Genomic DNA, 27,811 nt, shown 5'->3' with positions numbered 1-27,811 from the left:
GTTCTGCCACCAGCCAACATCTATTTACTGTCCAACTTTTCATCATCCTTGTTTATTCATTCAACTGCTGTTTTCTGGAACAAGCTTCCTTCATACGTATTTCCTGAAAATTACAGTCTACGAAGTTCAAGTCTAATGTCAACAAACATCTTCTTTCCACTTCTCAACCTCCAACCCAAGCATGGTACTAAGTACAATAGGTTTTAATACCTCTCGTGTTTTGGATGTTCATAAAAAAAAAAATCTAGTAGCTCATCTTTCTAAATACGAGGCCCCCAGACTTGTATGCAGTACTCAAGGTGTGGCCCGACCACAACCTTATATAAGGGGATAATCACCACCTTATCCCTTCATATCTGACTGCACAATTAACCCCAGGACTTTTTCATTTTCCACTATTCTGAGTGTAGTACCGCACAGTTGGTATGTTACTCTGGGGTTACTGCTACCCCTATGCAGTACTTTGCATTTGTCAATGTTAAACTTCAGTTGCCACCTCTCAGTTCATCTGCTCAACTTTTCTAGATTCTGTTGCAGTAACGTACCATTCTTACTGTCATTAACCACCCTAACAAACTTCGTACCATCTGCAAACATGGACATGAAGAGCAGTGTCTATATACCTTCATCAACATCATGGATAAATACAGAAAACAACAATGGGCCCAACACAGACCCATTAATAATAACTCCACTAAAAACATTAGTCTATGAAGAGCAGTGTCTATATTACCACTCTGTCTTCTGCCACTCAACCATCCTTTTATCCTTGCCCTTAATGTCATGCTGCTCCAAATTGTACAGTCGTCTTCCAGGTGCAACAGTATCAAAATCTTTCCTAAAACCCAAGTATATGATATCAAAAATATTTTCTGCATCCAGTTCCTTTGTGACCACATCACAGTATTCAATCAAATTGGTCAGACCAGATTTCCCCTAAACAAATGCTATGTCTGAACTATAACTGCATTCTTATCTAGATGATCCTGCAGTGCTTCTTAGATAGATCGATGGGGAACTAGATAGATCCCACTGCCCCAGGTGCCTCCCTTAGTTTTACTTCATCAATTTCTCCTCCTCTTTCCTCTCAGTTATTACAAAATCATTTAAGTCCCTGACAGAGTTTGATAAGCTTCTGGCCTCCACTTCCCTACAGAATTCCTCATGTGTGAATGTAGATGCAAAATACTCATTCAGTTTGTCAGCTACTTGAGCAGAATCCTCAACAATTGAACCATCGATATCAAGTGGACCAATTTAATTCATCCCCTTCCTTCTAGAGCTTACATAAGTAAAGAAGTCTGCACTATTTTTCTTTGTTTTCTTTTCTTTGTCTTGCCTAATCTCCTTAGTGACTAGATTACAAACTAGTTTATATGTATCATATTCTTCTGTGTCAGCTGATGATTTTTTTTCATCCCATACATTTTTACCCTCTGCCACGAGTCTCATTAGTTTACATCCATTGACATCCATTTAGGCCTAAACTTTGAACAGTATTTCTTAGTTGGTATGAAAAGTCTAATAGCTTCCAAGCTTAATTCCTTGAATTCTTCCCATTTAGAATTTTCTTTTAGTAACATCATCAGTTGGTCCCACTATACAGAATTTAAAAACTCTCTGCGACCACTGTAGTCACCTTTACGAAAGCAAAAACCCTTCTCTTTAGATCAAGAGTATTACTCCTTCTGGTTGCCTCTCAAACGTGCTGCTGTAGAAAACAATCATCCAATAAATCTACAAAATTGTTGTTAGTGTGTGTGAGTAACTAACCCACAAGTTTCCATCTATATCCGCAAAGTTAAAATCCCAATTTATAAGATAATCTGATTTACTGACCCACTATTTCTCTGTACTCATCAAAGTCATGAAGCCTATAACACATTTCTGCTCTCAACTTGGGTTTCCCAGTGCTTATGTCACACCAAACTGATTCAACACTGCACTGTCCACTCATGTCAGCTGGATGCACTTCCTTAGATTTTATGCATTTCTTAACTAACAGCATCACCCCTCCTCCCCCTCCCCCTCTGTCCTGTCTATTCTTTCTGTACACATTTTACTCCCCAAGTTCCAATTTTGCATTCCTTATTTCAGTGTGACACCACATCTCTGAGATCCCAACAACATCAGCCTTTGATGTCTTCATCAGCACCTCAAATTTATTTACTATATTCCTAGCATTGGTGTACATGCAAGTATATGTGCACCTGTTCTTACTCTAAGTTGCCCTAACAAAACCCATGTATTTACTTGTTCTATGAAGACTCCCAGCAGTTCTTGAAATCCCAAGTCACTTTCCAGGCTGCTGCTCATTCCAATAGAAGCAGTGTAAGAATCACTTTCACCTCTACGTGTGGCTACTGTTAATCTATTAGTCTGTGAATCCGCCCCCCCCCAAGCTAGCAGTTTTCTGACCCTCCTAACACTGCCTTGATACCATCAGCAAATATTCTTGCACCCTTTCTATTAAGTGTATCCCATCCCTGTCCTATTAGCAAGCACAGAATTACAAGAATATAGATAAAACCAGGACAGTAAAAGCACTGAATGATATTGACATTTCCAATATTATTTGCAGCAATGTTATGGCATTTAAAATCTACCCAGTTTGCAACCATAATATTGTAGAGACTTGGATGAAGCCCAGTCTTGTTTATAAAAATTAAGCAGAAATAAGCTGCAGCATAATGTTCAAACAAATCCATACCCTATACTGTTAACTCAAAAAAAAAAAAAAAAAAAAAAACACTACATTGGCCACTTCCTGATACCTTTTATTGTTACCTATTACCTTTTCATCTCAGCAGACTTCCTGTATCTAACAATTCTTTATGCCAATTGGGGTTGAAGCATGTTTTGTATGAAATTGATTGTTATTGAACTTATATTCAATTGTAATCCAGTTGCAAGTGCAGTGGAAATTCAATCACAGTAAGTTCCCACTAGTTGCACTTTTCTTTCAGAAAAAGAAGTTATACATGCAGACAAAACAATGCTGTTTGAACTGTCTGATACTATCTGTTTAAATATATGTTAATGTTTCGTAAGACCTGTATAAATAAAATATAAAATTTGAAAAATAAAAATGCAGTCATTCAATAAGAGGAATACAAAAATGCAATTTTTTTCTATTTTATAACCATATGAAAGAAAAAGTTTTCACATAGCAAAAGGTGGTGCTCATAACATAAACTCTTTATATTACTCTTATTAACTCTCCAGGCATTAAGACTTTTTTTTAACTATATGTAAAAGCCCAAGTGCTGGTTTTATTTTTATTCTGTATGCTACGATTATAATCAAACTTAAAAATTATAAATATAACTGAAAAAAAATTATAAATAAATATAACTGTGTGGGCGCGCACGTGAGAGAGGGAATTCATATCATTTTATTACTACAAAATTGAAATATTTCATCAACAATACTTTCATTTCATTTTACTGGGAATCTTCATATCAATATTTTTATTTTCTGAAGTAAGACGATTACAACTTTTTCCTTTTTTTAAATCTCAATCCAAAGATAAAGCATTTTTTCACAAAGTGGCTTTGAATATTATTGGGGCAAACAACCTTTCACAACAAACAATGAAGTATGGAAAATGCCAAGACATGGAAAGTTATTACATCCATTAGAAGGGGGAAAGGAAAAAAATGGGGAAAAAAAGCTAACAAATGTGATCCACATGCTTTAAACTAATTAAAAATGTGGGCATACACTTAAGTGCACTATCAGTGTGAAGTCTGTGACAAATGCACTCAATATGTTGTAATGCTCAGAGAGTTAACCGATTTAAAGATACAAATGAAAATGGATTGTGAAAAGAAGTGCACATTGTATGAAGCCTAATAAGAACACAACATGGTAACATTAAAGTTATTTATATCATATTTTCTTTAAAAAATTAAAGTACTAATCAATGAACTGATATTACTTTATACTATATAGACTACATTAGTTGAACTGGCAAAAAAAAAAAAATAACAAAAACTAAGTCTGCACTAACTGCACTGAAATTTATATTTCTGAGAAGGTATAAAAATTTGTGTTAATAATGTTTGTGTTAATAATTAGGGGATTAAAAGCAAGGAAGATAATCCAGTGTTTTCTTTTTTCCTCTTTTTTTTTTTTTTTTTTTTTATCAGAACTCAGCAAAAACACCAAAGTGTATAGATAAGTTTTATAAAGTATGAAATAATTCTCTATTGCTGATTAATGCAGCCACATGTATACCAATCAAATTTTACAATAAGTATATATTAAAAAAAATGTATATGCTAATGATGTGTTTCTTTAATAATTTCTAATCATTAACTTTAAAGTATAAGATGTTATATGAAATTTATGTTACAGCCTGTGATGTACTCAGAAGACAGTAAACACCCCAAGAAAGACTGGTACTAATTATGAAAGAATTTATTAATAATTTAATTACAGAGTTCAGCAATGTTTTGGGAGTTAACATTTCATTAATTAGCACCACTTTACTAATTAACTGCATTTATAAATACAGGGAAAAAAAAAAAAAAATCACAGAAATACAACTCTCAAAATTATATTAAATACAGTAAAAACAACAAACTGTTCAACAATCTATTTTGCATATCTCTAAGAGTTAAAGGGAAAAGAAGAAAAAGGATGGGGAAAACAGCATTTTAGAAGAGTATACACTTGGCTGATCAACTAGAACTACAATAAAATATACATGGACTTTACAACGTACAGTGAAACACTACAAGCCTTCCTAATCAGTCAAAAAAGGAGGGTAAAAAAAAAAAAATCTAAATAAAGAGATTCACGTGTGTATGTGTGTGTTTACATGTAAAATGTTATACATAGTAATATTACACACCTTCACCATCAATGCTAACAACCAGTGGCTGAACTGGCTGGGAAACTGGACTGACAACATGATTTTCTGTGTCTTGATTGAGGTTATTATAACTTTCAGGGATCACATCTGGTATTGCAGAAGCGGCAGTAGCTCCTGGAGATTGTGGCTGAGAAGATACAGGGAGTATCACTGGTAAAAATACAAAATAATGTCACAAATTTTCCCCTAATTCAGTTTATTACTTTTAAATAAATAATTTTAAATATGCAATTTTAAATAAACTAGCAAAAAATAAATAAAATCTAAAAAATTATATACAGGTGTTTCATAACATGTGGGCTGTGCTTTCATGAAAGATTCAGAACCTGAAAACAATGATAAAAATTATATAAACATATGCTCCAAATCACTTAGTTCCCAAATTACAGCCTTTTTTGTGTTCCAGAAATTATACAGTAAAAATGCATGTTGTGTGGGCAGGTAGGTATAAAAGTTGATTACCATTCCAGTGTGTACAGTCTGAATTTATTTTGAAATCTAATTTTATTATTCATAATCGTAACTTCTTAGCATAACATCAGTTTTAAATGAAGTTCAGTGGAACAAAATTTCAAACCAAGAAATAACAGACTAGCATCTCATGTAACTTGCCCAGCATAATACAGTTAAAAATGAAAACATTTTTTCCAAAAGTTTCCAAATTGTCTACCAGATGAGACCTTTCAAGATCATTCAAACTAATAAGTTTCAAGTGGTGGTACACCAGTCATCACCAGAACTGTAAAGTTGGAGAAACAAGTCAAAGAAAAGTCTGGTGACAGAACCCACAGACAGCATAAGAATGCACAGGACATGCAACTGTGTGGTTAATTTTACAGAAAGTAAAACTTAATCCGTATCATATTCAAAAATTACAAGGTCATACTGAAGTAGATTTTCCACCACAAGAAGCTTTTTGTACTTGGTTGCAATGTTGGTGTGCTTGTGAACCTCTTTTATCACCCTCCACATTTTTTGCTGATGAGACTGGCTTCAAAAGAAATGGTGCAATCAATTATCACTAGGCAAAAGAGAATCCGCATACCAACATCCAGTCATGGTAACAGCAACAATTCAGTATTAATTTATGCACAAGAATTATTGCTGACTGCTTAATCCATCCTTTGGTTTTACCAGATGAATTTCCTTTGGCTGTCTGACACCACATGTGGATTATGTTTGGTGGCACTCTCATTTTAGTCGAGTAGCCATGACTATTAGGATGAGCATTTCCCTAATAAAATAAGAGGCCCTGTTGTGCAGGCTACACAACAGCACCTCTCATCTTTAGACCCAAATTAACTGTATTTTTATCTAAAATCCATGATTTATGTAACATCCATTAATAACACTGAAATGATCTGCTAACATTTAAACATCAGCAAATCTAAACAATATCGGGAATTTTTGAATCCATTAGGCAGACCACAGCAAGGCACTTATTCAAGAGCAAGACAATTATTTTGAACACTTCCTTTAAAGATAAAGGCAGTAATTGTAGAAACACAAATACACTAACTTGGAAACAAACTGATTTAAGGAATACATTTACTTAAACTGTTTTCATTGTTTCGGGTTCTGAATCAACCTTGAAAACACAGCCCACGTGTTAGGAAACACTACACACGTGTGTGTGTGTTAATACACACACATGTGTGTATTAACACACACACAATAACAAAATGTTTTTAAAGCCAATATTTATCATATATAAATCAGAATAGTACCAGCTAGTTATGTAGTATAAGGACAATAGTTGATATAAGATAGCAACAACATACAACACTCAAATAAGATAATATGCAATATGAAAACATATACGTACTAATTATTAGCATTAGCAGAGGCATGTGATGCAAGAAAGCAAGCTTATGCAGCATCAGCAAAAAAAAAAAAAAAAAAACCTCCCATTTCACCCCTCCATTCGTTCCAAATGCCTGTCCAGCTCAGCCTTAAATTTATTTCGGCTATCAACTTCCACAACAAAAGATGGAAGTCTGTTCCACCAATCAACTACCTGCTGGCTAAAGGCAAATTTCCGCATATCTATTCTACAACTGTCTTTCCTCAATTTGAATCTGTGCCCCCTCAGATTCTTAATCTCAGCAAGAGGAAGAATCCCATTAGCATTCAGCTTGCTCAACCCATTCAAAGCTTTATACACCTCAATCAGATCACCTCGCAGGTGCCTACTCTCCAGGCACTGCAATTTGCAGAACTTATGCCTTTCTTGGTAAGAGCACCCCTTTGTTTCCCCTCACAAATCTTGTTGCCCTTCTTTGTACTTATTCTAGCAACTCTACATCCTTCCTAAAATTAGGCCTCCAGACCTGTACACAGTACTTTAGGTGTGGCCTAACCATTGCCTTGTATAGCGGGATAATCACCTCCCTGTCCCTGCTAGTAAAATAATATAATACTGTATTTATAAAATCTAAAACTAAAACACGTGCTTTAAAGATTGATAAGCATAACAGATAGCTAACAAACTGGTAACTAACAGCCATGAGAAAATTCTTTATTTGAATATACATATATCAAAAGTCCATGATAATAATATAAGTGCAATAATTGACAATAAAAGGGAAGCTTTCAATTTCCAAACAATCAGTTTTCCTAACTGGCTCAAACATTTCTAAAACGGTTCATGGAATTATTATCAAATTGGTGTTTGAGGGTAACTAAAATCAGTAACAATATTAATTATACTATAATTGAAATTAAAAGTAATCAAAACATAAAAGTGCAATAAACATAACAGTAGGGTTTATAAAATCTTACATAAACAGGACATCGTTTATGGGTTAATAGCTTGATAACTATCTACCTAACTCTGTTATCGTAATTTTGATATACAGGTGGGTACATCAGATCTATCTTTATTAACTCCTATAAGACTCAAAAGGGTGTGTTTAACAGGGTTACTTATAAATATGTCTTACAGCAGTAAAAATATTGTATCCTTATGGTCACGCCCTTGTTTTTTTATAACTATTTTTACTTACATGTATTTTGCTTATTATTTTTACTTATTAATATCGCTCATTATTTATTAATCTCATAATGAATATGATATTCTTATCCCTTATAATTTTGATTATTATGTTACTGCAGCATTATATTACCAGTCAGTAGTTAAAAATTAATGTAAATATTATTAATAATTAGGATCAAATTTATATTTCAAATATTTGGCACTGACATTAATTTTATGTTAAGGATACAACAGAGGTCTCAAAGAGATGTGCCCACATTTTAGGAAATAAATAAAATTAATCACAAACCTCAGACTACCATCATTGGGTGTGTACAGAAGCAAAGTTTATGGCACATGTTGAATGCATACAGATGTTGAACTTGTCTACCATTTACTTCTAGGCACTGTTCACAGCCGAAAGCACCCTTGTTCAATTTCCTCCTTCAACTGCTGAAATGGGGTGGGTTTTTTCCTTAACACTACATACTCAGGTAGCTCTTAAGCAAAAGTTGAGTGCAATTTCAGATGAACATAAGAGATAGTTCGACACTTTCGTGTTTGCCTATCTGCTGATCTGGAAAATGATCATCAAGAGATAGGCCCTGATATGATGATAATGTGGGGATGCCCCAGCCAATCCATCCTTCATCCTAATATAGCTCATAAATGGCAAGCAAACACTCGGACACATTACGTAATTAAGAATGGATACATAAAGTATATGGAGCTACTTATCACCAATGAATGCCCTTCAAAATAAATAAATAAATAAAAAATAAAAGTTATCAGTGATATGTACATTCAAGCTCAGTGAGATAAAGTGAACCGATAATTATGTCAGTTCACTGTACCACTTAGATTGAATTTTATCTCGTATGAAAAAATATTCTTGTCCAAAAATCTTGCATCTTTGTTAATCTTTGCTTTAAACTATTCACAAAGCCAATCTTGGAAACTGGAAACATCTTCATTCATATCATGCAACAATCTTAGCACATAAGATTTCCACTTAGCTCTTTTGAGAATATAGTGTACATTTTTCTCACCCAATGATCAGCATGGATTTGTGAAAGCAAAGTCTGGAGTCTCCCAAACTTCATTCACAAATCCAGCATAGTATCAAACATCTCAAATTTATCACAAATTCATGAATCTTCAAATTGTTCTTTATTAATGGTGGCTTTGGGGCATATTCATTTCCATACTGCCTTTGAACTTCACACCGTTCGTAAATTTACAGTACCACTTTAATATTGCTTTGCATTATTCAAACATCAAACACCCATGCTATTTACCCTTCACATTATATAAAGTGTTATTTCCCTTTTGTTTTAACTAACACCATCTTTAATCAGCAAAACATATTAATCAAAAAACAAAAATTTAAGTTTAACTATAAATACACAAATATTTTACAAAAATTTGTGCATGCATCTTTGTGAGACACTATTTTATTATTGATGCAAATTTTAAAATTAAAATTTGAGATGAAAATTCCTATAAAAATCTAGAGAGCATGGACATAGTCACATAGCAGACTAATTTATGAGAACTTCTGTTATTACAATAGCCTTTAAATTATTTTATTATCCATTTGAACTAACAGTACCTTTATACCAGTTTGCCTTGAAATTGTTACCACCCTAATGATGTAAAATAATTACTGAAATAAATTTTATATTAGTAAGCATATTTTTCCATACCAAATAAAGCTTAAATCAGACTTTTATCATTAGGGTTACATAACACACTAGAAGGAGAAACAAAGAATGGACAGTAATGTAACCCAATTCCATTTCACCTCTCTATCCCTTAATATCTTGTCCAGTTCTTCCTTGAATTTATTCAAAGTGCCCACTTCCACAACAATAGATGGAAGCTTGTTCTAGCAATCAACCAGCCATTGGCTGAAGGCAAAACTTCCACACATCAATTCTGCAACCATCCTTTCTCAATTTTAATTTATGTCCCCTCATGTGCATAATCTGAGTAAAGGAAAAAAATCCCATCAGCATTGAATTTGCTCAAGCCATTCAAAGCCTTAAACATCTCAGAGGTATCAAGTCTCCAGATGCTACAATTTGCAGAATTGAACTTTCTTTTTGGTAGATCTTGTTGTACTTCTCCATACCTGTTCCAGAAGCTCTACATCATTCCTAAAATGAGGCCTCCAGACATGTATGCAGTAGTCAAGATGTGGCCTGACCTTATACAATGGTATAATCACTTCCTTATCCCTTCCGGCAAAATTAATGTATATCATTATACAAAACACTGTGAGCTGTCCTGGCAGCCTGCCTGCACTGCACAACTGCCCCAGGTCCTTTTCATTTTCCATTACCCTTTGTGAATTGGGAAAATATCCCCAATTCACAAATGGCAATGTTTAAAGAAGGGACATAAATTCATCTCCTGCCAACACAGCTGACTGTTGGAATAAACTTCCATCTGGCATTGTAGAAGTGGGGAGTTTGAAGAAGGTCAAGGAAAAGCTAAAATATTTAGAGTGAATGGGCAGGTGATGTGGGAAATGGTTTTTTAAGGAGCAATAGCATATATGCATAATGTGCCTATTGTCTTAACTGTGCGTGCCATCTATTTGCATGTGGCAACTTTACTGCCAGCAGGTTTTCATGAAATTTTATATTTGGGCCTTTTAAAAAGACTTGTTGAATTATCCCACATTTTATTGAAATTGTACTAATAAAAACCTGGAAATTATCACTACTTTTTTTTTTTTTTTTTTGGTCCTGATGTAGTAACTATACTCCCAGATGATGGATTTTTATGAAATTTTATTTATTTATTATTATTATTTTTTTTTTGTTAGTTGTCGGCGCATAGGCTTCTATGGCCACAATGTACCTCCCCAAGTTTTTGCATTTTACTCTGATCCAAGCCCGAGGCAGGATATGAACCTACGACCTTTGGGTTTCCAGGCAGGCACTTTACCCACCTGGCTAGCCCGGTCGGCATGAAATTTTATATTTGGCCCTTACAGGAAGATTTGTAGAGCCCTCCCAAATTTCATTAAAATTGGACCATAAAAATCTGACAATTATTATTTCTTTGTCCACCCATGTAATAACTCAAATCCCAGTGAATGGATTTTCATGAAATTTTATATTTGGCTCTTCTAGAATGATTTGTCGATTTTTTCCAACTTTCATTAAAATCAGACCAAAAGAAATCCAGAAAGTAAAATTTATTTTTATCCAAGGCACTGGATATCACGTTTTGTTGCCATGTGCTGTTTGGAGGAATGAGTGGTCAATGTGGCAGATTTGCAGAAGTGAAACTTTCTTACTTCACACATAAGTCATTTTTTTGCTTTAAATTATGAATTATTACTATTTGCTAGTATTCCTGAAGTGTGGCATAGAAGTTTATATGTCATAAACCAAAAAAAAACCCCTCCCATGATGTATAAGCTTGCCTTCTTGTATCATTTGCCAATACTAATACTAACAGCATGCTGTCAAATATTTCTGTGTTGGATGTCACTATCACATCAATTACACTGACCCATTATTAATAACTGGACACCTCTCCATCAATAGCTGGTCACACCCTACACGAGCATCACATCTCAGCACACGACTGTAAATATGCTTGTAGGCCTTTGAGGAGACAGCAGTATGACTTTGAATGCAATATACTGCAGTTGATAGAGTTAACAAACTTCCAATGCACAAAATGATAACAGGATGCCACATAAGCAATTGGTATGCATGACATTTCAATGGCACTGAAGATCCTTAAGTCAACAAATGGCGATGTGATCTGCAGTTGAGGTGGACCGGTGCTGAAACCTTCAAAAAACGGCTGGGAAAACCTCTGAAGCCAACTGAACACGAGAGGATAACCATGTAAAGAATCGTCCACTCAGAAGCAGGCCATCAGTATGATGATTGGAACATTAGCACCAGAACGGTGCACAGGATGCTGTATGAAATGGATTACCATGGTTGCATAGCCATCCACAAACCTAAGCACCCCAACTATACATGAAGCTAGATGATGGGCCTTACACCATCTAGCTTGACATAGACCAATTGGTTTATACCAAAGCATAGCTTTCCATTGGCGTAGACCAATAGAAAGCTGTGCTTTGGAGTGATAAATCATTGTACATAGTGTACCAGTTTATGGTCATGCCTTGTGTGAGATGGATGTATGGGTAAGCTACTTGTCAGACTATCATCCTGACAATGAAGTTTGGCAGTGGCAGCATGGTCTAGAGCTGTGTTTCATGTTGTAGCCTGTAAGATGTTTTGGATAAAACTATGAATGCTGATATCTATCAAAAGTCCTGGACATTAAATTTTACCTGTGTTATGGCAGCACATTGGGAAGGCCAATACTTGTATTAGAGTCATGTATGGGAAAGGCTGCTCAAAAAACAGAACTGAACTGGTCACTGCTTTGAAGGCAAATGGTGAAAAATATCAGAGAACAACTTCACAAAACTGGTAGTGTTCCACAGAGCACATATTAGTTTCCCTGTACATAAAGGTTATTTAGTGATATGTAGTGTCTGGATATTGATGGTATGGCAGTGTATTATACTGTCGAACTAGGTACTTAATTATAATTATACTGTACTTAATTATAATTATACTACTGTAATTATACTGTAGAACTAGGTACTATTCAGATATCTATGTGATAAAAATTGGCTTTAAAACACATTTTTTAATTGTAATATTATTTATATCAATCATACAATGTGTAATTATATTACTGTGGCATTAGACATTGCTAGTTTATTTTATAATTAAAACTTTGCAAAATAAAATGCTTTACTATCATATTTATGTTTTCACAACAGACACACAGTAAAGGAAACAGAAACCCAGGACACCACAAAAGAGTGATCCAGTTTTGACTAATTCCTATCCCTCTTATTATGATGATAATAAGAGGGACAGAAATAACTGATTAAAATTTCAACGATTACAATTACATTTTATTTGAAATATCAATAAGAAAGGTTTGCACCAGTGGTGTCCAACCTTTCCCCATAGGGCCACATTCAAAGTAAGATTTGTTCGCGGGCCACACTAGGTAATTCGAGAAAAATTAGTGTGTTACATTTTCAATGAGGTGTACTTCGCATGCACTTTTGTGCAGCCACCAAGGTCAAGCAGAATTGGTGTGCCGTAATTGGAATCCTGGAACATTTTGATAGCACCTCGCTATATACACATGCTTCTGGTCGGGCATACGCATATTTGATACAAAATATAGCGAAAGAAACAGAATTTGCGACATGAACATGTGGCTTCTTAACTTCAACATTCCCACATATTCACTGCAATGAGCAGCACAGTCTTTTAAATTTGTTTGTTTCGACTTATTTTAGTGTCAAATAATTAAATAATTAAAATTTAAAATGCTGTTTTAGTTCACTTTCTGCATGGACATAGGTTGGATACCACTGGTTTACACTATTGAAAATTAATATTGGGTGTGAACCCCACATGCTTGAATAGAAGCACTGATTCTGGCATGCATCTAGAAGTGTCAGATGTCATCTTGCAGTATTTCATTCTGGGCATGCTTCACTTGAGCTCTCATATGAGAAATCAAAAGTGCAGGTAACAAATTTGAGGTCAAGCAACTTCCAATCATGTCCCAGACATGTTCAACTGGGACTTTACCTGCTGATTTGCAAGCAATGGGAGGACACTGCTGTCTTGAAGATATAATCTGGTAATATTGGTGGTATATGGATGAGCATTATCCTGTTCGAATCATATTCACCAAAATTGGGATGACTGCTGTTGATATTTCAATTTAATAATGGATTATCATATTGCTTCCACAAACACAAGTTGTTTTTCTACATGAGTTTGAATTTTCTCTTCCTCCTGGGCATCTTCTGACACCATTCATCCATCATTCACACTAAGGCCAAAACTGTTCTCATCACAAAACACTGCTGAATGACAATCCAGCCTCCAGTTGATCTGTGCATGACACCACTGAAAATATTAATGACAGCGAGTAGGAGTGAGAGGCAAACAGTTCAATGGGAATTGAGATTGCAGCCTACTTCATAAAGATAAAGTGAGCGGTCACATGTGGCACAAACACACCAAAGTGGCGAAACTACCATTCATCAGTGTTTCTGGAAGTGCCTATGCCTTTCTCTTCCCAACATCAAGAAACTGTAGATGTCTCTCATCCAACTCATTCAGCAATATTGTGGAAGTGCACCCTCCCCTCCAACAGTTTGACTAATCCATCCTCTCTCAAAGTCCATAAATTGGACATCGAGCAATCTGTCCATTTCTTGGCATTATGCTAAGAATACATTAAATTTTAATCAAAACTTTTTGAAAAAAATATATATATATAATTTCTTAAGTAAAAAAAGAAAGAAAAAAAAAAAACATTTCAACTCAGAATTTGTTCAGTTTTTAATACTGAATCAAATTTCCATAAATTTTAATTATTTATTCCTCCGTTCTCCTTTAAACAACATTATCATCAACGGTGGTCAAAATCAGCTGACATTTGTGGTGTTCTGTTTCCATTTCCATTAGTATGTGTGCGTGTGGGTATACATATACACAAGGTGATTCAAAATTTGCACAATCCAAAATGAAAGAGCTAATTTTTATTACTTTAGTAACTACTGGTGGCAACCTTGTATACTGCTGCATTTAAAGCCATGGCTCTTAGGTTACATTTAAACTCAAACAAACCAGTTTGTTCATGTTAAAGCCATTGTGACATATTCTCTGTCCAAACATGTATTCATAGTCAAACAATACATTTGTTCAAAATAATATGCAAAATTAAGGATGAATTTTGAGAAAAATGACCTGATTCACCAGTAACAAATAAATTAATTTTGTGATTAGTAATGCACACTAAACAAGTATTAAAAACACCACCTTACTGTGACACTTAACAATGACAAATATTATTGTTAGTTTCAGCAAGGTAGGGTGACTTAATCCACTAAATGATATACAAAAAAGCCGCACTGTCCTCTATGACACCATAGAAACGATTGGAATAAAAGCAATACAATTTTTTCTTAAATTAGCCACTTTTTAATGTATTCATTATCTTGGCAGTATAGTGGCTATAATAAAAATATAATTTTTAATTATTAGTTTAATTAATTTTTTTTTATAAATTAAAATTAAGCCAGGATTTAAAAATCACAACAGCTAGTAGATATTTTGTTAGGCACACATCTGACATTTAATATCTGATGGAATATCTTTTAAGCCTATATTTTAAAAATAAAGTTTTAAAATAAAAGTTTAAGAATAAAAACTCTAAAGCAAGTCTTATAAGTTTTTTAAAATACATTTAATTTTTTTTTAACTTATAGAATTAAAAAAAAAATAAAGAATCTGAGAGCCAGATTGCACTGCCACTTTTTCATGCTTGACTGAATTTCCACAATCTAGTGCATAATACATTTGCATCAGATCACAAATAAGAGCTCAAAATAAATTTCCAAATGGAATTAATACTATTGCATGTTGATGTGATTATAAAGGTTTATTATTTTAATTTTTAGTATTATGGACAATAATGAAGGCTGCATGTGGAACTGAAGAGCTGATGCATTTGTAAACTTTGTGCCATAAAAGCAGCCCATTAATGACGGCTGTATTTGGCGTGCCAAGCTGTGCTAGCTGAACCCTAGCACTAAAAAATGGCAAGAAGACTTATAAAAATTAAAATAAGAATTCCACTTACATGAACAGTTAGCCCAACGTAAAGTCCACTAACAACAGTGAAACAAGTCACAAAACAACATCTATCAAAAACTTATAATCCAACCACTAGAAAATTATATAAACTAAAACAAACTGAAATAATGACATGTAAGATCTGAAATAAAAATTAAAAATAAATTAATATTAGACAACTACAGGATGTACAATTTACTTGGAACCAGAAGGAAATATGTAATTTCGTAAGGCATGTTCCACACGGCCACCATTTCCTTAGATACACTTTCTTAAGCACTTAACCATGAACATGTCATTGTTACGCACTACATCAATGCAGGTCTCTGTGAACCAGAGTTGCAGGTGGTCCAGATCGTGTATCTTCTCTGATTAAGCCTTGCTTTTCAAGTATCCCCACAGAAAAAAGTCCAAGGGGGCTAAGTCTGGGGATCTTGGTGGACATTCCTGTGACCCCTTCTAACCTATCTAGTGTGTGGAAACTGTTGATCTAACCATTCATGAACAGTCACAGCATGATGTGCAGGCACACTATCTTCTCAGGACCCATTCTGGAAATGTTCTCTGTTCATTCAAAATGCCAAATATGATTTCCTCCAGCAATGAAGGATAATTTTTGCTGTTGACTGTCTATTAAAAGTAGTGAAGTCTCATGATTTATTCATTTCATATTCCACATCAACCATTACTCAAGGACATCCTTGTGCCTTGCAGGGGCCAATCCACTGGGGATTATATGGTGACCAGTAACAGAAATTTTGTATGTATATTTCACAAGAGACAAAAATTAGCCTCATCGGAACACAATCTCTGATGAAAAGTCCAGGTCTTTCTTAACCTCCTCAATAGCCTATTTTCAGAAATCAACTTGCTTATAAGGTTTATCTTCATTCAATTTCTACAGCAACTGCATTTTATACAGATGCCACTTGTTTCTACACAGAATTCTGCTGATGCTTGTTGTCGAAACCCCAGTGTCACTTGGCGTGATGCAGTGATTTATTGAGACTTATCAAAAAACTTTCCCAAAACAAAGGTGCTTGTCTCCTCATTGGTCATAGTGCACTTTCTCTCATGAGTTTTCTCCAACACATGCCTTGTCTCTTTGAATTTCTGTAGCAACTTTATGTGACTGTGGGTTATGGGGTCACGATGCCTAGCATAAAATCCTCTGCAGTCTCCCTTGCTGATCTTAAACCAACTAATAATATGATCTTGACTCTCTCTCTCCTTTGTCAAATGTATCTTCAGTTCACATTACACCTGTAACATAAAGAAATCCACATTACCCTATGGTTTCAAGTAAATGGTACATCCTGTACAAGCTCCTAGAAGTGATTTTTCTGGCCTGTGTTGTTCATTTTAACTACAAACGCTTAGCTTTCTCAACAAATGCCTGTCAATTGTTACATGACCAGATGCATAGGCATATGCAGAGCACCTAAAACTCAGATCAGGGTGGTCCCCCCCCCCTAACAGACACACTTCTCATATTCCAACAATATTAGGGATGCAGATCAAAAGTCAAACATGTACTGAAGTAATATTAAAATAATTCATAATTATATCACTCTGATAGCCATACTAATTTTCAAGTTTTAATTTTACTTTCCAGAGAAGGGAAATGAGAATAGTGAAGGAAACAAAAGGGTGGTCTTACCAAGAAAGGTTTCAGTTCTCAAAACTGCAGCATCAGGAGACTAGGTACCTGCAAGGTATTTGATTGAGGTGTTAAGGCTTTGAATGGCCTGAGAAAGCTCAATGCTAACGGCATTCTTCCTCTTGTTCAGACTGCACAAGTGATGGGGGATTCGAATTGAGGAAGTTTCAGGATAGCAGGATATGCCTTCAGCCAGCAGGTGGAAAATTGTTCGAACAAACTTCCCTCTGTTGTTGTGGAAGTGGGTAGTTTGAATAAATTCAGAGAAGAACTAGCCAAATTATCAGAAGGGATGAGCAGTTGATGTGGGATTTTTTTCTGTTGCTGTTGTTTTTGTCCCCTCTTCTTTTTTTCCCCTTTTGGATGATGCTTTATGAGCTTAATTTCTTGCATGATTTGCCATTTCCCCCCTCCCCATGCCATGTTCCATCACTGGGTTAATTGCTATCCAATGAAACAATAGCAATGCTGAGAGACTTTTTCAGTAACAGCCTTATTTCTAAAAATTTGCAGCCTCCAATATCCCCATATTTAACATCTTTGAATTACACTACTCTGCATTTTGAGAGAAAAAAAAAAATTCACTAATGTTTTCTCACAAAAGGGTGTTTCTGAATAATTTTCTAATGCTGATTTCAAAAATGACTTCGGTTTGATCACGTCAGGTTTCTCAAAAATCACGAAAGAAAATTTTATTATTCACAACTTTTTATTAATTTTGGCAGAATTGTGCATTGAATTTATAACAAAATGCTACTTTTACCAGACTTTTATATTTAAATACATATTGAAAACACTATTAAAAAAGGGAAGTGGTAAAAGTCCACTAAACACTCACCTCTCAATTTAAAAACTGATCTATGATGGGTCAAATTTTTGTTTCTTTGATTTCCTTGCAGATCTTTCTACTTTACAGTCCCTCTTCAGCATCTAGCAACAGTCAGCCATCATGTTGACATTCCAACTCCCACGGAACCTCATCCCCATGTCTTTAACGTCCTGGTGAAACCTTTCACCCCTGTGCTTCACTAACACGTCCTAGATTTTCTGGGACGTAGTCAATGTGGGAGTGTAAAAAATTTACCTTGACACTCCTATTGCAGCCCAGCTTCTTTAACTTTGCCAATATATTTTAAACCATATACTTGTAGTTTGGATCTTTGTTCCTTAAGAAGTTCTCAACAACAAACCTGAAGCTATCCATGCCTGTTCTTCTCTTTTATTCATAGTTCCCCTCAAAATCTCGGTTCCTCATCAGTTTGAGAATTTGAGGACCTTTGTTTTTAGCTTCTCTTGGGTGATCAATGAGAATTTAGTACAAAGTTAGTTGAAGCAGGGATCTTCCTGAGGTAAAGCTTTCACAACCTGTTTCATCAAACCCAGTTTGATGTGCTTAGGTATAAGGAGGACAGTTTTGGTGTCTACCAGTGATTTATGAACTACATTCTTTGATCCAAGCAATAAACTGTCCCTCTTTGGCCAGATCTTTGACACCCCAGTGCTTGCTCGTTGCCTGAATGTCCCACTCAAACAAAAAGCAAGGCAATTTTGTGTGGCCAGATTGCTGTATAAGTAAACATGGCTATCACTTTTAAGTCAGCAAAGACCAACCAACCACGTTCTTCATACTTAATATTTGTCAAAAACTTCAAGTTCTCATGTTTCTTTCAAATGCATGGAATGGGTTATTAGAATTGACCCATATTTATTTCCATTGTGGAGCAACACACCTTTGAGACTCCTCTTTGATGAGTAAATAAAAAGTTTCCACTGCGTAGGATTGTAACTAATTCCTAAATAGTTCATTAAGTAGTCATTTATATTACTGCAAAAAAACCAAAGAATTATCCTTGGAAAAGCAGGGAACTATTTCTTGTTTTCTGGGTCTATACTATGAGAAAAATGTCCAATGTGCTAGCTTTTTTTACTTAAACCTAGAACCAATGAGTTCTGCAGATTCCTTTGGTAAATTTAAATCTCTTACCAGATCGTTGAGTTCATGCTGTGAAAACAGTTGAGAACTGGACTCAACATTCCACACATGGAGACTTCAGTTTCATCTTCAGAAGCTTCGCTTTCAGCACTCTCTGCTGCTACATTTTCCAATATAAGTGTAAGGCATGGAATCAGCAGGTTATCTCCGTGTGGGACTGGTCTAATGGCAGATGGAATATTAGAATACACATAGGAATATTAGGATGCCCTTCTTACCCTTTGCGTCGTATCCCTCTATATTAACTAAGCAAAAGTAACAGTTGTCACAGTAGTTTGTAGACTTCTACCAAATCAGAGGAAATGCAAATAGCACAGCCTTCTTTTTACATATTTTTCCACAGTCTCAATGCTTCAACACAGGTTCCGAAAACTTTATGTGGAGCCCATTTTTATATTGGTCACCAAGTTTCACTATAAAACAAGCACAATAAATATTTTTTACAAATTCTGTAATATCTTGTCTTTGCTTGAGGACTACACAACATCCACAAATATAAGAAAATAAGTTTGGATTGTTCAAACACTTGCATGAAGACATTTTACTCACTTTTCAGCACAAGTTTGACAAGATATCCTCAAAAATAAACTGAGCACACACTAAACACTTCTGCACGGAGCTCTCCAGGTCAGTCAAAAAACAAAGAACTGAAGGCAGTGTTGCCAACATGTGAAGATTTAGTTCACAGATTCTTAGCATTTACTCCTAACTGAATGCATTTAATAATACAACTCATGACATCGACATAAGTGATTTGTGAAAAACAGTACGTGATTGAAAAAAATGAACGTTTCTGAAATCAGCATAAAATACTGAGTTAAAAACAGCTATCTGTTTACAAATGTTGAAAACAATGCAGAGTGGTGTTATCTTGTTGGGGTTTGTTGAAAGGCAGTGTAGAAAAATAATCCTCACATATTGGAGGAACTGTAAGCCAATATATAGAATGAAACTGTAAATGTTTCAAATAACACAAAAGATGTCAATGAATATGATAAAAGAGTCCATGAATAATATCAAGAGGATCGACATTTCAGCATTTATTAAAACCTTTTATAATTAATTATTATAACTACCTGATTGAATAATCTGATAATAAAAGAATAACTTTTAATTACTGGTATTTAGTTGCACAAATTTTGAATCACCCTGTACATATGCACAGTAGACTCAATAACCCTACTGTATAATTAGCATTAGCAGAGGCATATGATGCAAGAAAGCAAGCTTATACAGCATGAGACAAAAAAAAAACTCTCCCATTTCACCCAGCCATTCACTCCAAATGTTTGTCAAGTTCTGTCTTGAATTTATTTAAGCTATCAACTTCTACAATGACAGATGGAAGTTTGTTCCAGTACTCAACCACATGCTGGCTAAAGGCAAATTTCTGCACATCTATTCTACAACTTTCTTTCCTCAATTTGAATTTATATCCCCTGAGGCGATTAATCTGGGTAAGAGGAAGAATCCCATCAGCATTCAGCCTGCTCAAACCATTCAAGGCCTTATACACCTCAATGAGAACACCTTGATGGTTGAGGAATGTCACCAGACAAAGTCCTCAACAATCTCAAACTCTGACTCTTCCAACAATTAATCCAGCAACTCATCCTCTTTCAACTAAGCAGGACCTGCCATATTACTTCTACTGAAGCACTCCAAGTCATCACTGTAAAGCTCTGATGGGATTCATGTGGTTTGCTCCTGTTCTGCACACTTCATCAGAAAAAACCAGTTGGTGGACCATTTAGGAATAAACACTAGGACCAACTCTGACATCACCCAAGGACTGAAACATATTTGGGATCCCACTTCTCTCCCACTGGCCAAATAAATGGATCAACAGCTGTAGAAACAAAATTACCACATTTATTCTTTTAGTACAATTTCTCAACAAGTACAAAACCTCTCTGTTTACTCTGACCTTGCCAACCATCTTTCTCCCTATGGACCATGTCTCTTTATCAATAAGAATCATAAACTGGGCATTAAGGAAAATGTCCTCTGTAACTGTGGAAATGAAATCTGGAATCAAAATGTGAATGAGAGTTCAATCTATTCAGACATCAGGATAAGGCTCTTTGGTAGAGATCTTTATCTCTACCACAGAGACCTTTTCTACTGATTTTAGTTTATTTATTTATTTTTTTATGGTAACAGTAGTAGTTACTTAAATATGTAAATGTACTGGAGTTTCAGCACTATTACATTAACATTGTTTAAGGGTAAACTCAGCAAACTCCTGTACATTTAAACTGTTTTTATTGATTTGATTAAATACATTTTTTTTAAATTTATTTCTTCTTTTTTTGTCTCTTCTTATGTAAAGGTAACTGACTTTGTTAACATAGAAACACCAGTGATTATCACTTTACCCGCACTAACCTTTACCAGATTTGCTCCCCCTGAACTCAGGGGCAATGAGTTTTTGTTTTTTTTTAAACTCTTGCTGATGTTTAGAGGGCCATCTCTGACAAGGGACACACTTGCATTGGGGGTGCATCCTTAAATTCTTCTCTGTTTATTCATCTCCACTGACCTGGCTGGATTTCTCAGCAAGGTTACATTCTTTCATCTCTTTCTCCAATCCACATCATCTGGGAACTCTCTTGCCTGTAGATATACCACTTCCAATCCTTCCGGCTCCAAGATGCTGACCTGGGTTCCCCCCCACCCCTAGCCAGGTGAGATTCCTGCTGATGATGGCCCTGCACTTTGTCGGATCAACTCCTTTGGAGTTGATGATTTCTTAAGGGAATGAACCCTCCACTTCTAGCACCTTACATTTGCAAAGTGGACTGGTATCTATCTCCAGATGAGTTCTGATGCATGTGCTGCTGAACTCTTGTCTTGCATTGCACACTTCTGTGACTCCTTCTTTGCAGGAACTGTCCTCTAATGCTGACCTGGGAACCCTCTCCCAGGTGGGGTATATTGCTGATGATGGTGCCCCTGGTCATGGGATGTTTATTCCCATTCTAGTGGAGAATTCATCATACTGCTGCAACACGCCGACACCTCTCTCTCTCTCTCTCACTCACTCTTCCCAGCTGCATTTTTGCATACTACCTTTTCCTACTATTAACCTCCCTTTCTTTCTCAAGAGCTTGACTGCAAGGGTGCAGGAAGTAAAGCCAGATGTTTCTTTAAACAGCAGAGCCTAAAGGAACTGCATTCCAAAACCCAAGGCAAAGGAATGCAGATGGCCTGCTTTCTCCTCCTCATGGTAGGAGGCAGGCCATCCAAAGGCCTGCAAATCTGCAAAATTTCCAGGGGAACCCACAGTACCACTAAGCACGCACGCACGCACGCACGCACGCACACACACAGGTGGCACTGCAGAGGTGAACAGATGCATCAGCACGGCACTCCAGTTGATGTAAACAGCTGTTTTTGCTCATTTGATTAATCCTTATTGCAAAACATAATACAGGACTCAGTTTTAGAAGGATTGCAATCAACTAAGTTATCTTTGCCCCATTAGAGAACTACCTGGAGAGCAGCATTTAAGGAATTGGTAGTCGATATTCGAGAGGTTGAACTGTTTGTGCAGGGCAACATTTCTCAAACTGGAAGATGGAATGTAATGTGCTATCATTAGCAAAACTATGGATAGGATTTCCTGTCAGTGGAAGAAGGTCATTAATATATAATGAGGAAAACAGTGGGAGATTGATTGATTGATTGATTTTGGTTTTTATGGGACATCAGTGACTAAGGCCATGATGTGCCAAGTCCAATATTTAAATATATTAATACACAAGTTACTTAAAAATACAATGCTATATCAATATGCACAAATGGCTAAAAAGTAAATTTAGATAAAAATAAAATCCCGTAAAAAAAAAAAAAAAAAAAAAAAAAATTAAATATACATAATGCATACTAAAAACATTTATGTGTGTATAAAGGTTTGTAATTTTTAAAAAGTTAAAAATTGCAGACATATTGTCTTTGTTGGTTAAAATCTTACTGACTGTATAACGCTCAGTCAGATGGTTAAAAGTACTAACACAAATGGCGTGCATTTAAAAAACTTGGATACTCGATAACGACATGTTTCAGTTAAAATGGTGTCACAATGCTTGCACATAGGCGAGTCATCAGCCCTCAACAGAAACCCATGTGTCAGATTACTGTGTCCTATGCGGGGCCAAGTTAGAACAGCTTCCTCTTTGTAGTCCCTGTGCCGACTACACAGCAATCTCGTATAACGTATTTTCAGCTTGCCCGTGACAAGATTATTGCCATTGGAAAACCAAGTTTCTTTCTTTTATTTGCCTGTAATCTGTACAGATAAGAGTTATAAAGAGGCAATGATTTGGCTGTGGAGTCTGCCAAATCATTTCCCAAGATCTCAATGTAGTTGGGGATCCAGCAGAAGCAAATATCAAATTCCAATTCAGAAAGGAAATGTAGCCTCTGCTGTATCCGGAACAGGGCTAGATAACAATTGGGCCTCATTGATGACAAAGCCTGCAATGAACTGAGAGAATCAGTGTATTATATATATTATATTCGGTGGTGGTGGTAGTGTTTGTATGTGATCCAAGGGTAGTTCAATTGCATACAGTTTGGCAGTGAATATGCTGTATTCGGCAGGTTGTTATTTGGTTTTTAGGAGCATTAGCAACTAAGGGCATATTGCTCTGGGGATATGCGGTGGTCATTTCCTGACCTTTACACATCCTCCGTATTCGGCAGGGTCTGGTCTGTTGTAGTGTCTGGGAAGACAGCTGCAGATCCAACAGACACCTCTGACTTCAAACTACCTGTGAAGACTGGCAGGAAGTCAGAATGCTCAGATCAGTATGTTTAGAAGAGCTGCAGACAGATAGCAGATGGAGTACTATCCCCCCCCCCCATTGTTGAGAGAGAAGATGCAGGTGGGAATATGAGTATGCCAGGCGTGGAAGCGATTGCCTGGGTGGTGGGACAACATTGTCTAGTAGTAGTAGTAGTAGTGGCAGTGGCATTTGATGCAAGAAAGCAAGTGTATGAGTTTATGCAGCATCAGCCAAAACAAAAAAAAAAAAAAAAAAATCACACCATTCCCTCCAAATGCCTGTCCAGTTCCTCCTTAAATTTATTCAACCTATCAACTTCCACAACGACAGATGGAAGTTTGTTCCAGCAATTAACCACCCGCTGGCTAAAGGCAAATTTCCGCGCATCTAATCTACATCTGTCTTTTCTTAATTTGAATTTATGCCCCCTTAGGTTCGTAATCTGAACAAGTGAAAGGATCCCATCAGAATTCAGCGTGCTCAACCCATTCAAGGCCTCAATCAGATCACTGCATAGGTGCCTAGTCTCCAGCCACTGCAATTTGCAGAACTTAAGCCTCTCTTGGTAAGAGGATCCCTTCATTCCCCTCACCAATCTTGTTGCCCTTCTCTGTACACGCTCAAGTAAATCTACATCCTTCCTAAAATGAGGCCTCCAGACCTGTACGCAGTACTCAAGGCGTGGCCTGACCATTGCCTTATACAGAGGGATAACACCTCCTTTTCCCTGCTAGCAAAATTCCTATATATCATTGACAAAACCCCATGACCTGCCCTGGCAGCCTGTCTGCATTGCTCAGAAAACTTCATATCTGACTGCACAATTACTCCCAGGTCTTTTTTCGTTTCCTACCACCTTAAGTGTAGTACCACACAGTTGGTACGTTTCTCTGGGGTTACTTCTACCCATATGCAGTACTTTGCATTTGTCAAGATTAAACTTCAGTTGCCACTTCTTAGCCCATATGCCCAAATTATCTAGATCCTGTTGCAGTAGCACACTGCCATCACTGTCATTAACAACCCTGCCAACCTTTGTATCATCTGCAAACTTCGACATTAAGCCTGATATACCTTCATCAATATCATTGATAAATATACAAAACAACAGTGGACCTACCACCGAACCCTGTGGGACTCCACTAATAACATTAGTCCAAGAAGAGCAGCACCCATTGATTACCACCCTCTGTCTTCTCGCACTTAACCATCCTTTTATCCATTGTAGCAACTTACCCTTAATACCATTCTGCTCCAATTTGTACAATAGTCTTCCATGCGCAACAGTGTCAAAAGCTTTCCTGAAATCCAAATATATGATATCAAAATTATTTTTTGCATCCAGTTCCTTTGTAACCACATCATAATATCCTATCAAATTTGTCAGACAAGACTTTCCCTTAACAAACCCATGCTGTGTCTGAATTATTGCTGCAGTCTTGTCTAGATGATCCTGCAATCCATATTTAACCAGTGACTCCATTATTTTACCCAGAACAGAAGTTAAACTAACTGGTCTGTAACTACTCGTGTCACCCTTCGATCCCCCCTTTGTGAATTGGGGATACATTTGCACATCTCCAGTCCATGGGGATCTCCCCTGAGTCCAAGGACGCTCTCATAATTATGGCTAAGGGTTTGCTTAAGGGTCTACAAATAGTAGGAGAAAGAACTAAAGAACTGGAGAACACTAGCATTAGTGGAGAAGTTAGAAGACAGAGAGCCATCACATGTGCAGTGAGCAGTCACAGAAAACTAGATACAAAAAAGTTAGCAGTCACAGAAAACAGTCAGTTAGCAATCTATAAAATGGAAACTTATTTAGAGGACTTTTATGCCAAACATGATCAAAAGCCTTTGAAATGTCAAGAGCAACTATGTGAATTTCACAAGACTTTTCTACTGAACGTGTCCGTAGATAGGTAACATATCACCAGTGGATTGACACCAACAGAATCAGATTGGCAATTATTGACAGAAGGAAAGTTTTTAAATGATTTAGGAGTTGGTGGTTAATTGATTTCTCCAATAACTGCCAACTCATTAGTAAGGTCATTAGTAATTCCAAAAGCCTCAGCATCTTGAGAAACTGTACTGTGTGACTAGAAAACAGAAGCCATATGGATTTTTGAACATTAAAATCACAAAAAGAAAATTACCTCACTGTTAGAAAAGTTAGACTGGAAAAAAGCCCAGTTTCAAAGAAAGGAAGTCAAAGAGTTCCAAGTGATTACTGAGTTAGGAAAATGACAGAGGCAACAGATGAATCTGACAGAATGGGATAGAGAGATTTTAAGTGAAAGAAGAACGAAAGGAGAAGATTCCAAATTATTAAGTATCCCAGAGAGAATATCAGGGTGGACATATGCACCAGTACTGCCTTTGAAGTGAAAGGAACTGTACAGCAAATAATTAGGAAAACTGAGCAGTGATTGAATCAACTAATATCGGGATTCTGTCAGAAAAAGTAAGTGGGGCTTGACAGAGCGTAAGTGGAAATGGATACCATTGAGATTGGAACTGAGACCACATATATTTGCAAAATGAACCAGGATGCGTTTGCAAGGTTTAGATCTTTTCACAGATAAGTTTGTTCTATTGGTTTGTTCTTTATGTAGTGGCTACCATAAACTGGCTTTGTTTACATACAAATAAATTAACAAATCAGTGCTATCATTGAGAAAATGAATTGGGTAGTCACACACACAAGCTAGTTGTGTGACAATAATAAAAGAACTGTGTCAAGCTCTGTATTAACCACATAAAATGCCATTATTTCTCACAAGAAAAAAACAGACTTGTGATTCTTATTAATCGACTTTTAATAAATTAAACAGACTTTGGAAAACTTTTGTTTATTACAAAATATATATTTTGTAATAAACAAATATGTTTATGTAGGATCTCATTAATATAAACCAAGTTTGTATTATTAAGATCCTACAGTATTAATTTTAAAAAATTAAAATAAAATATAAGTAATTTGATTTACATCAGGAATAAATTCCTGTAAACGGCAGTACATTAAAATGATATAAATAATACGTTTTCTGCATAAGTACAGTACAGTACAGTTATATGTTATGGGTCGGGGGGGGGGGGGTGTTCCCATGATAAAATTTTTGAATTCACAAAGTTTAATACATTTTACTTAACATTAAAAGTAAAAATTAAACAAATCAATACTGAAACAAGAAAGAAAAAACATACATTTATTATTTATACAATATGCTAGTTGTGCAAGATTACTCCATTTTAAGAAGCTATGAATAGAAGTCTGAACAGAAATTTTCCACTTCTTTTCTTGATAAGGTTCATTTAAATGACAGTCAATAATGAATGGAACTTGCCACTCCATCATGTTTGGATCATCCTCAATGTGAATGGTCATCCCTTTCTCAAACTAAAGACTTCGTCCCTTTTTGTGTCTTTTGCATTTCCTCTTCCTCCTACACTCTTACCTTTTGTTGCTTCAACTCATTAAGATTCTTGTTGGCTAACTCAGCATCACGTGATTCCAGCATCTCCATCATATTACTTATGTCCACTTTGTCAAATCCAATCTCATTTGCCAATTCAACAATCTGGAAATGAATTTTGGGCCACTGGCAAGTTCCTGTACATACTGAATGAAGCCATACATTTCACCACAGCTTGAGTGACTTCTTCCTATGATGACACAGTGTTGTCTTTTAACTACTTAATCGTGTATCCACCTCTAGAACTCTCAAACTGATGGCTGATCCTCACCACCTATCTTAGTAATCAGCTAATGCTGAGTTCACTGAAAA

General features: G+C 35.9%; 1 protein-coding gene across 3 annotated transcripts in view; it reads right to left on the bottom strand.

The window, feature by feature from the left end:
* Positions 1-27,811, bottom strand: part of LOC150077535 (uncharacterized) — a 441,090-nt gene that overhangs the window by 246,709 nt on the left and 166,570 nt on the right. For all 3 annotated transcript variants that reach the window (XM_090386301.1, XM_090386302.1, XM_090386303.1), the window contains exon 5: positions 4,859-5,029. In XM_090386301.1, coding sequence (XP_090242427.1) covers positions 4,859-5,029 — 171 coding nt within the window. The remainder of the gene's footprint in view (positions 1-4,858; positions 5,030-27,811) is intronic.

This window comes from Mastigoproctus giganteus, chromosome 12 (genome assembly GCF_048544385.1).
Source record: "Mastigoproctus giganteus isolate SK-2022 chromosome 12, ASM4854438v1, whole genome shotgun sequence".
NCBI classification, from domain to species: domain Eukaryota; kingdom Metazoa; phylum Arthropoda; class Arachnida; order Uropygi; family Thelyphonidae; genus Mastigoproctus; species Mastigoproctus giganteus.
Note: the sequence above shows the minus strand (reverse complement) of the source record. Positions and strands in the feature narration are given on the sequence as shown.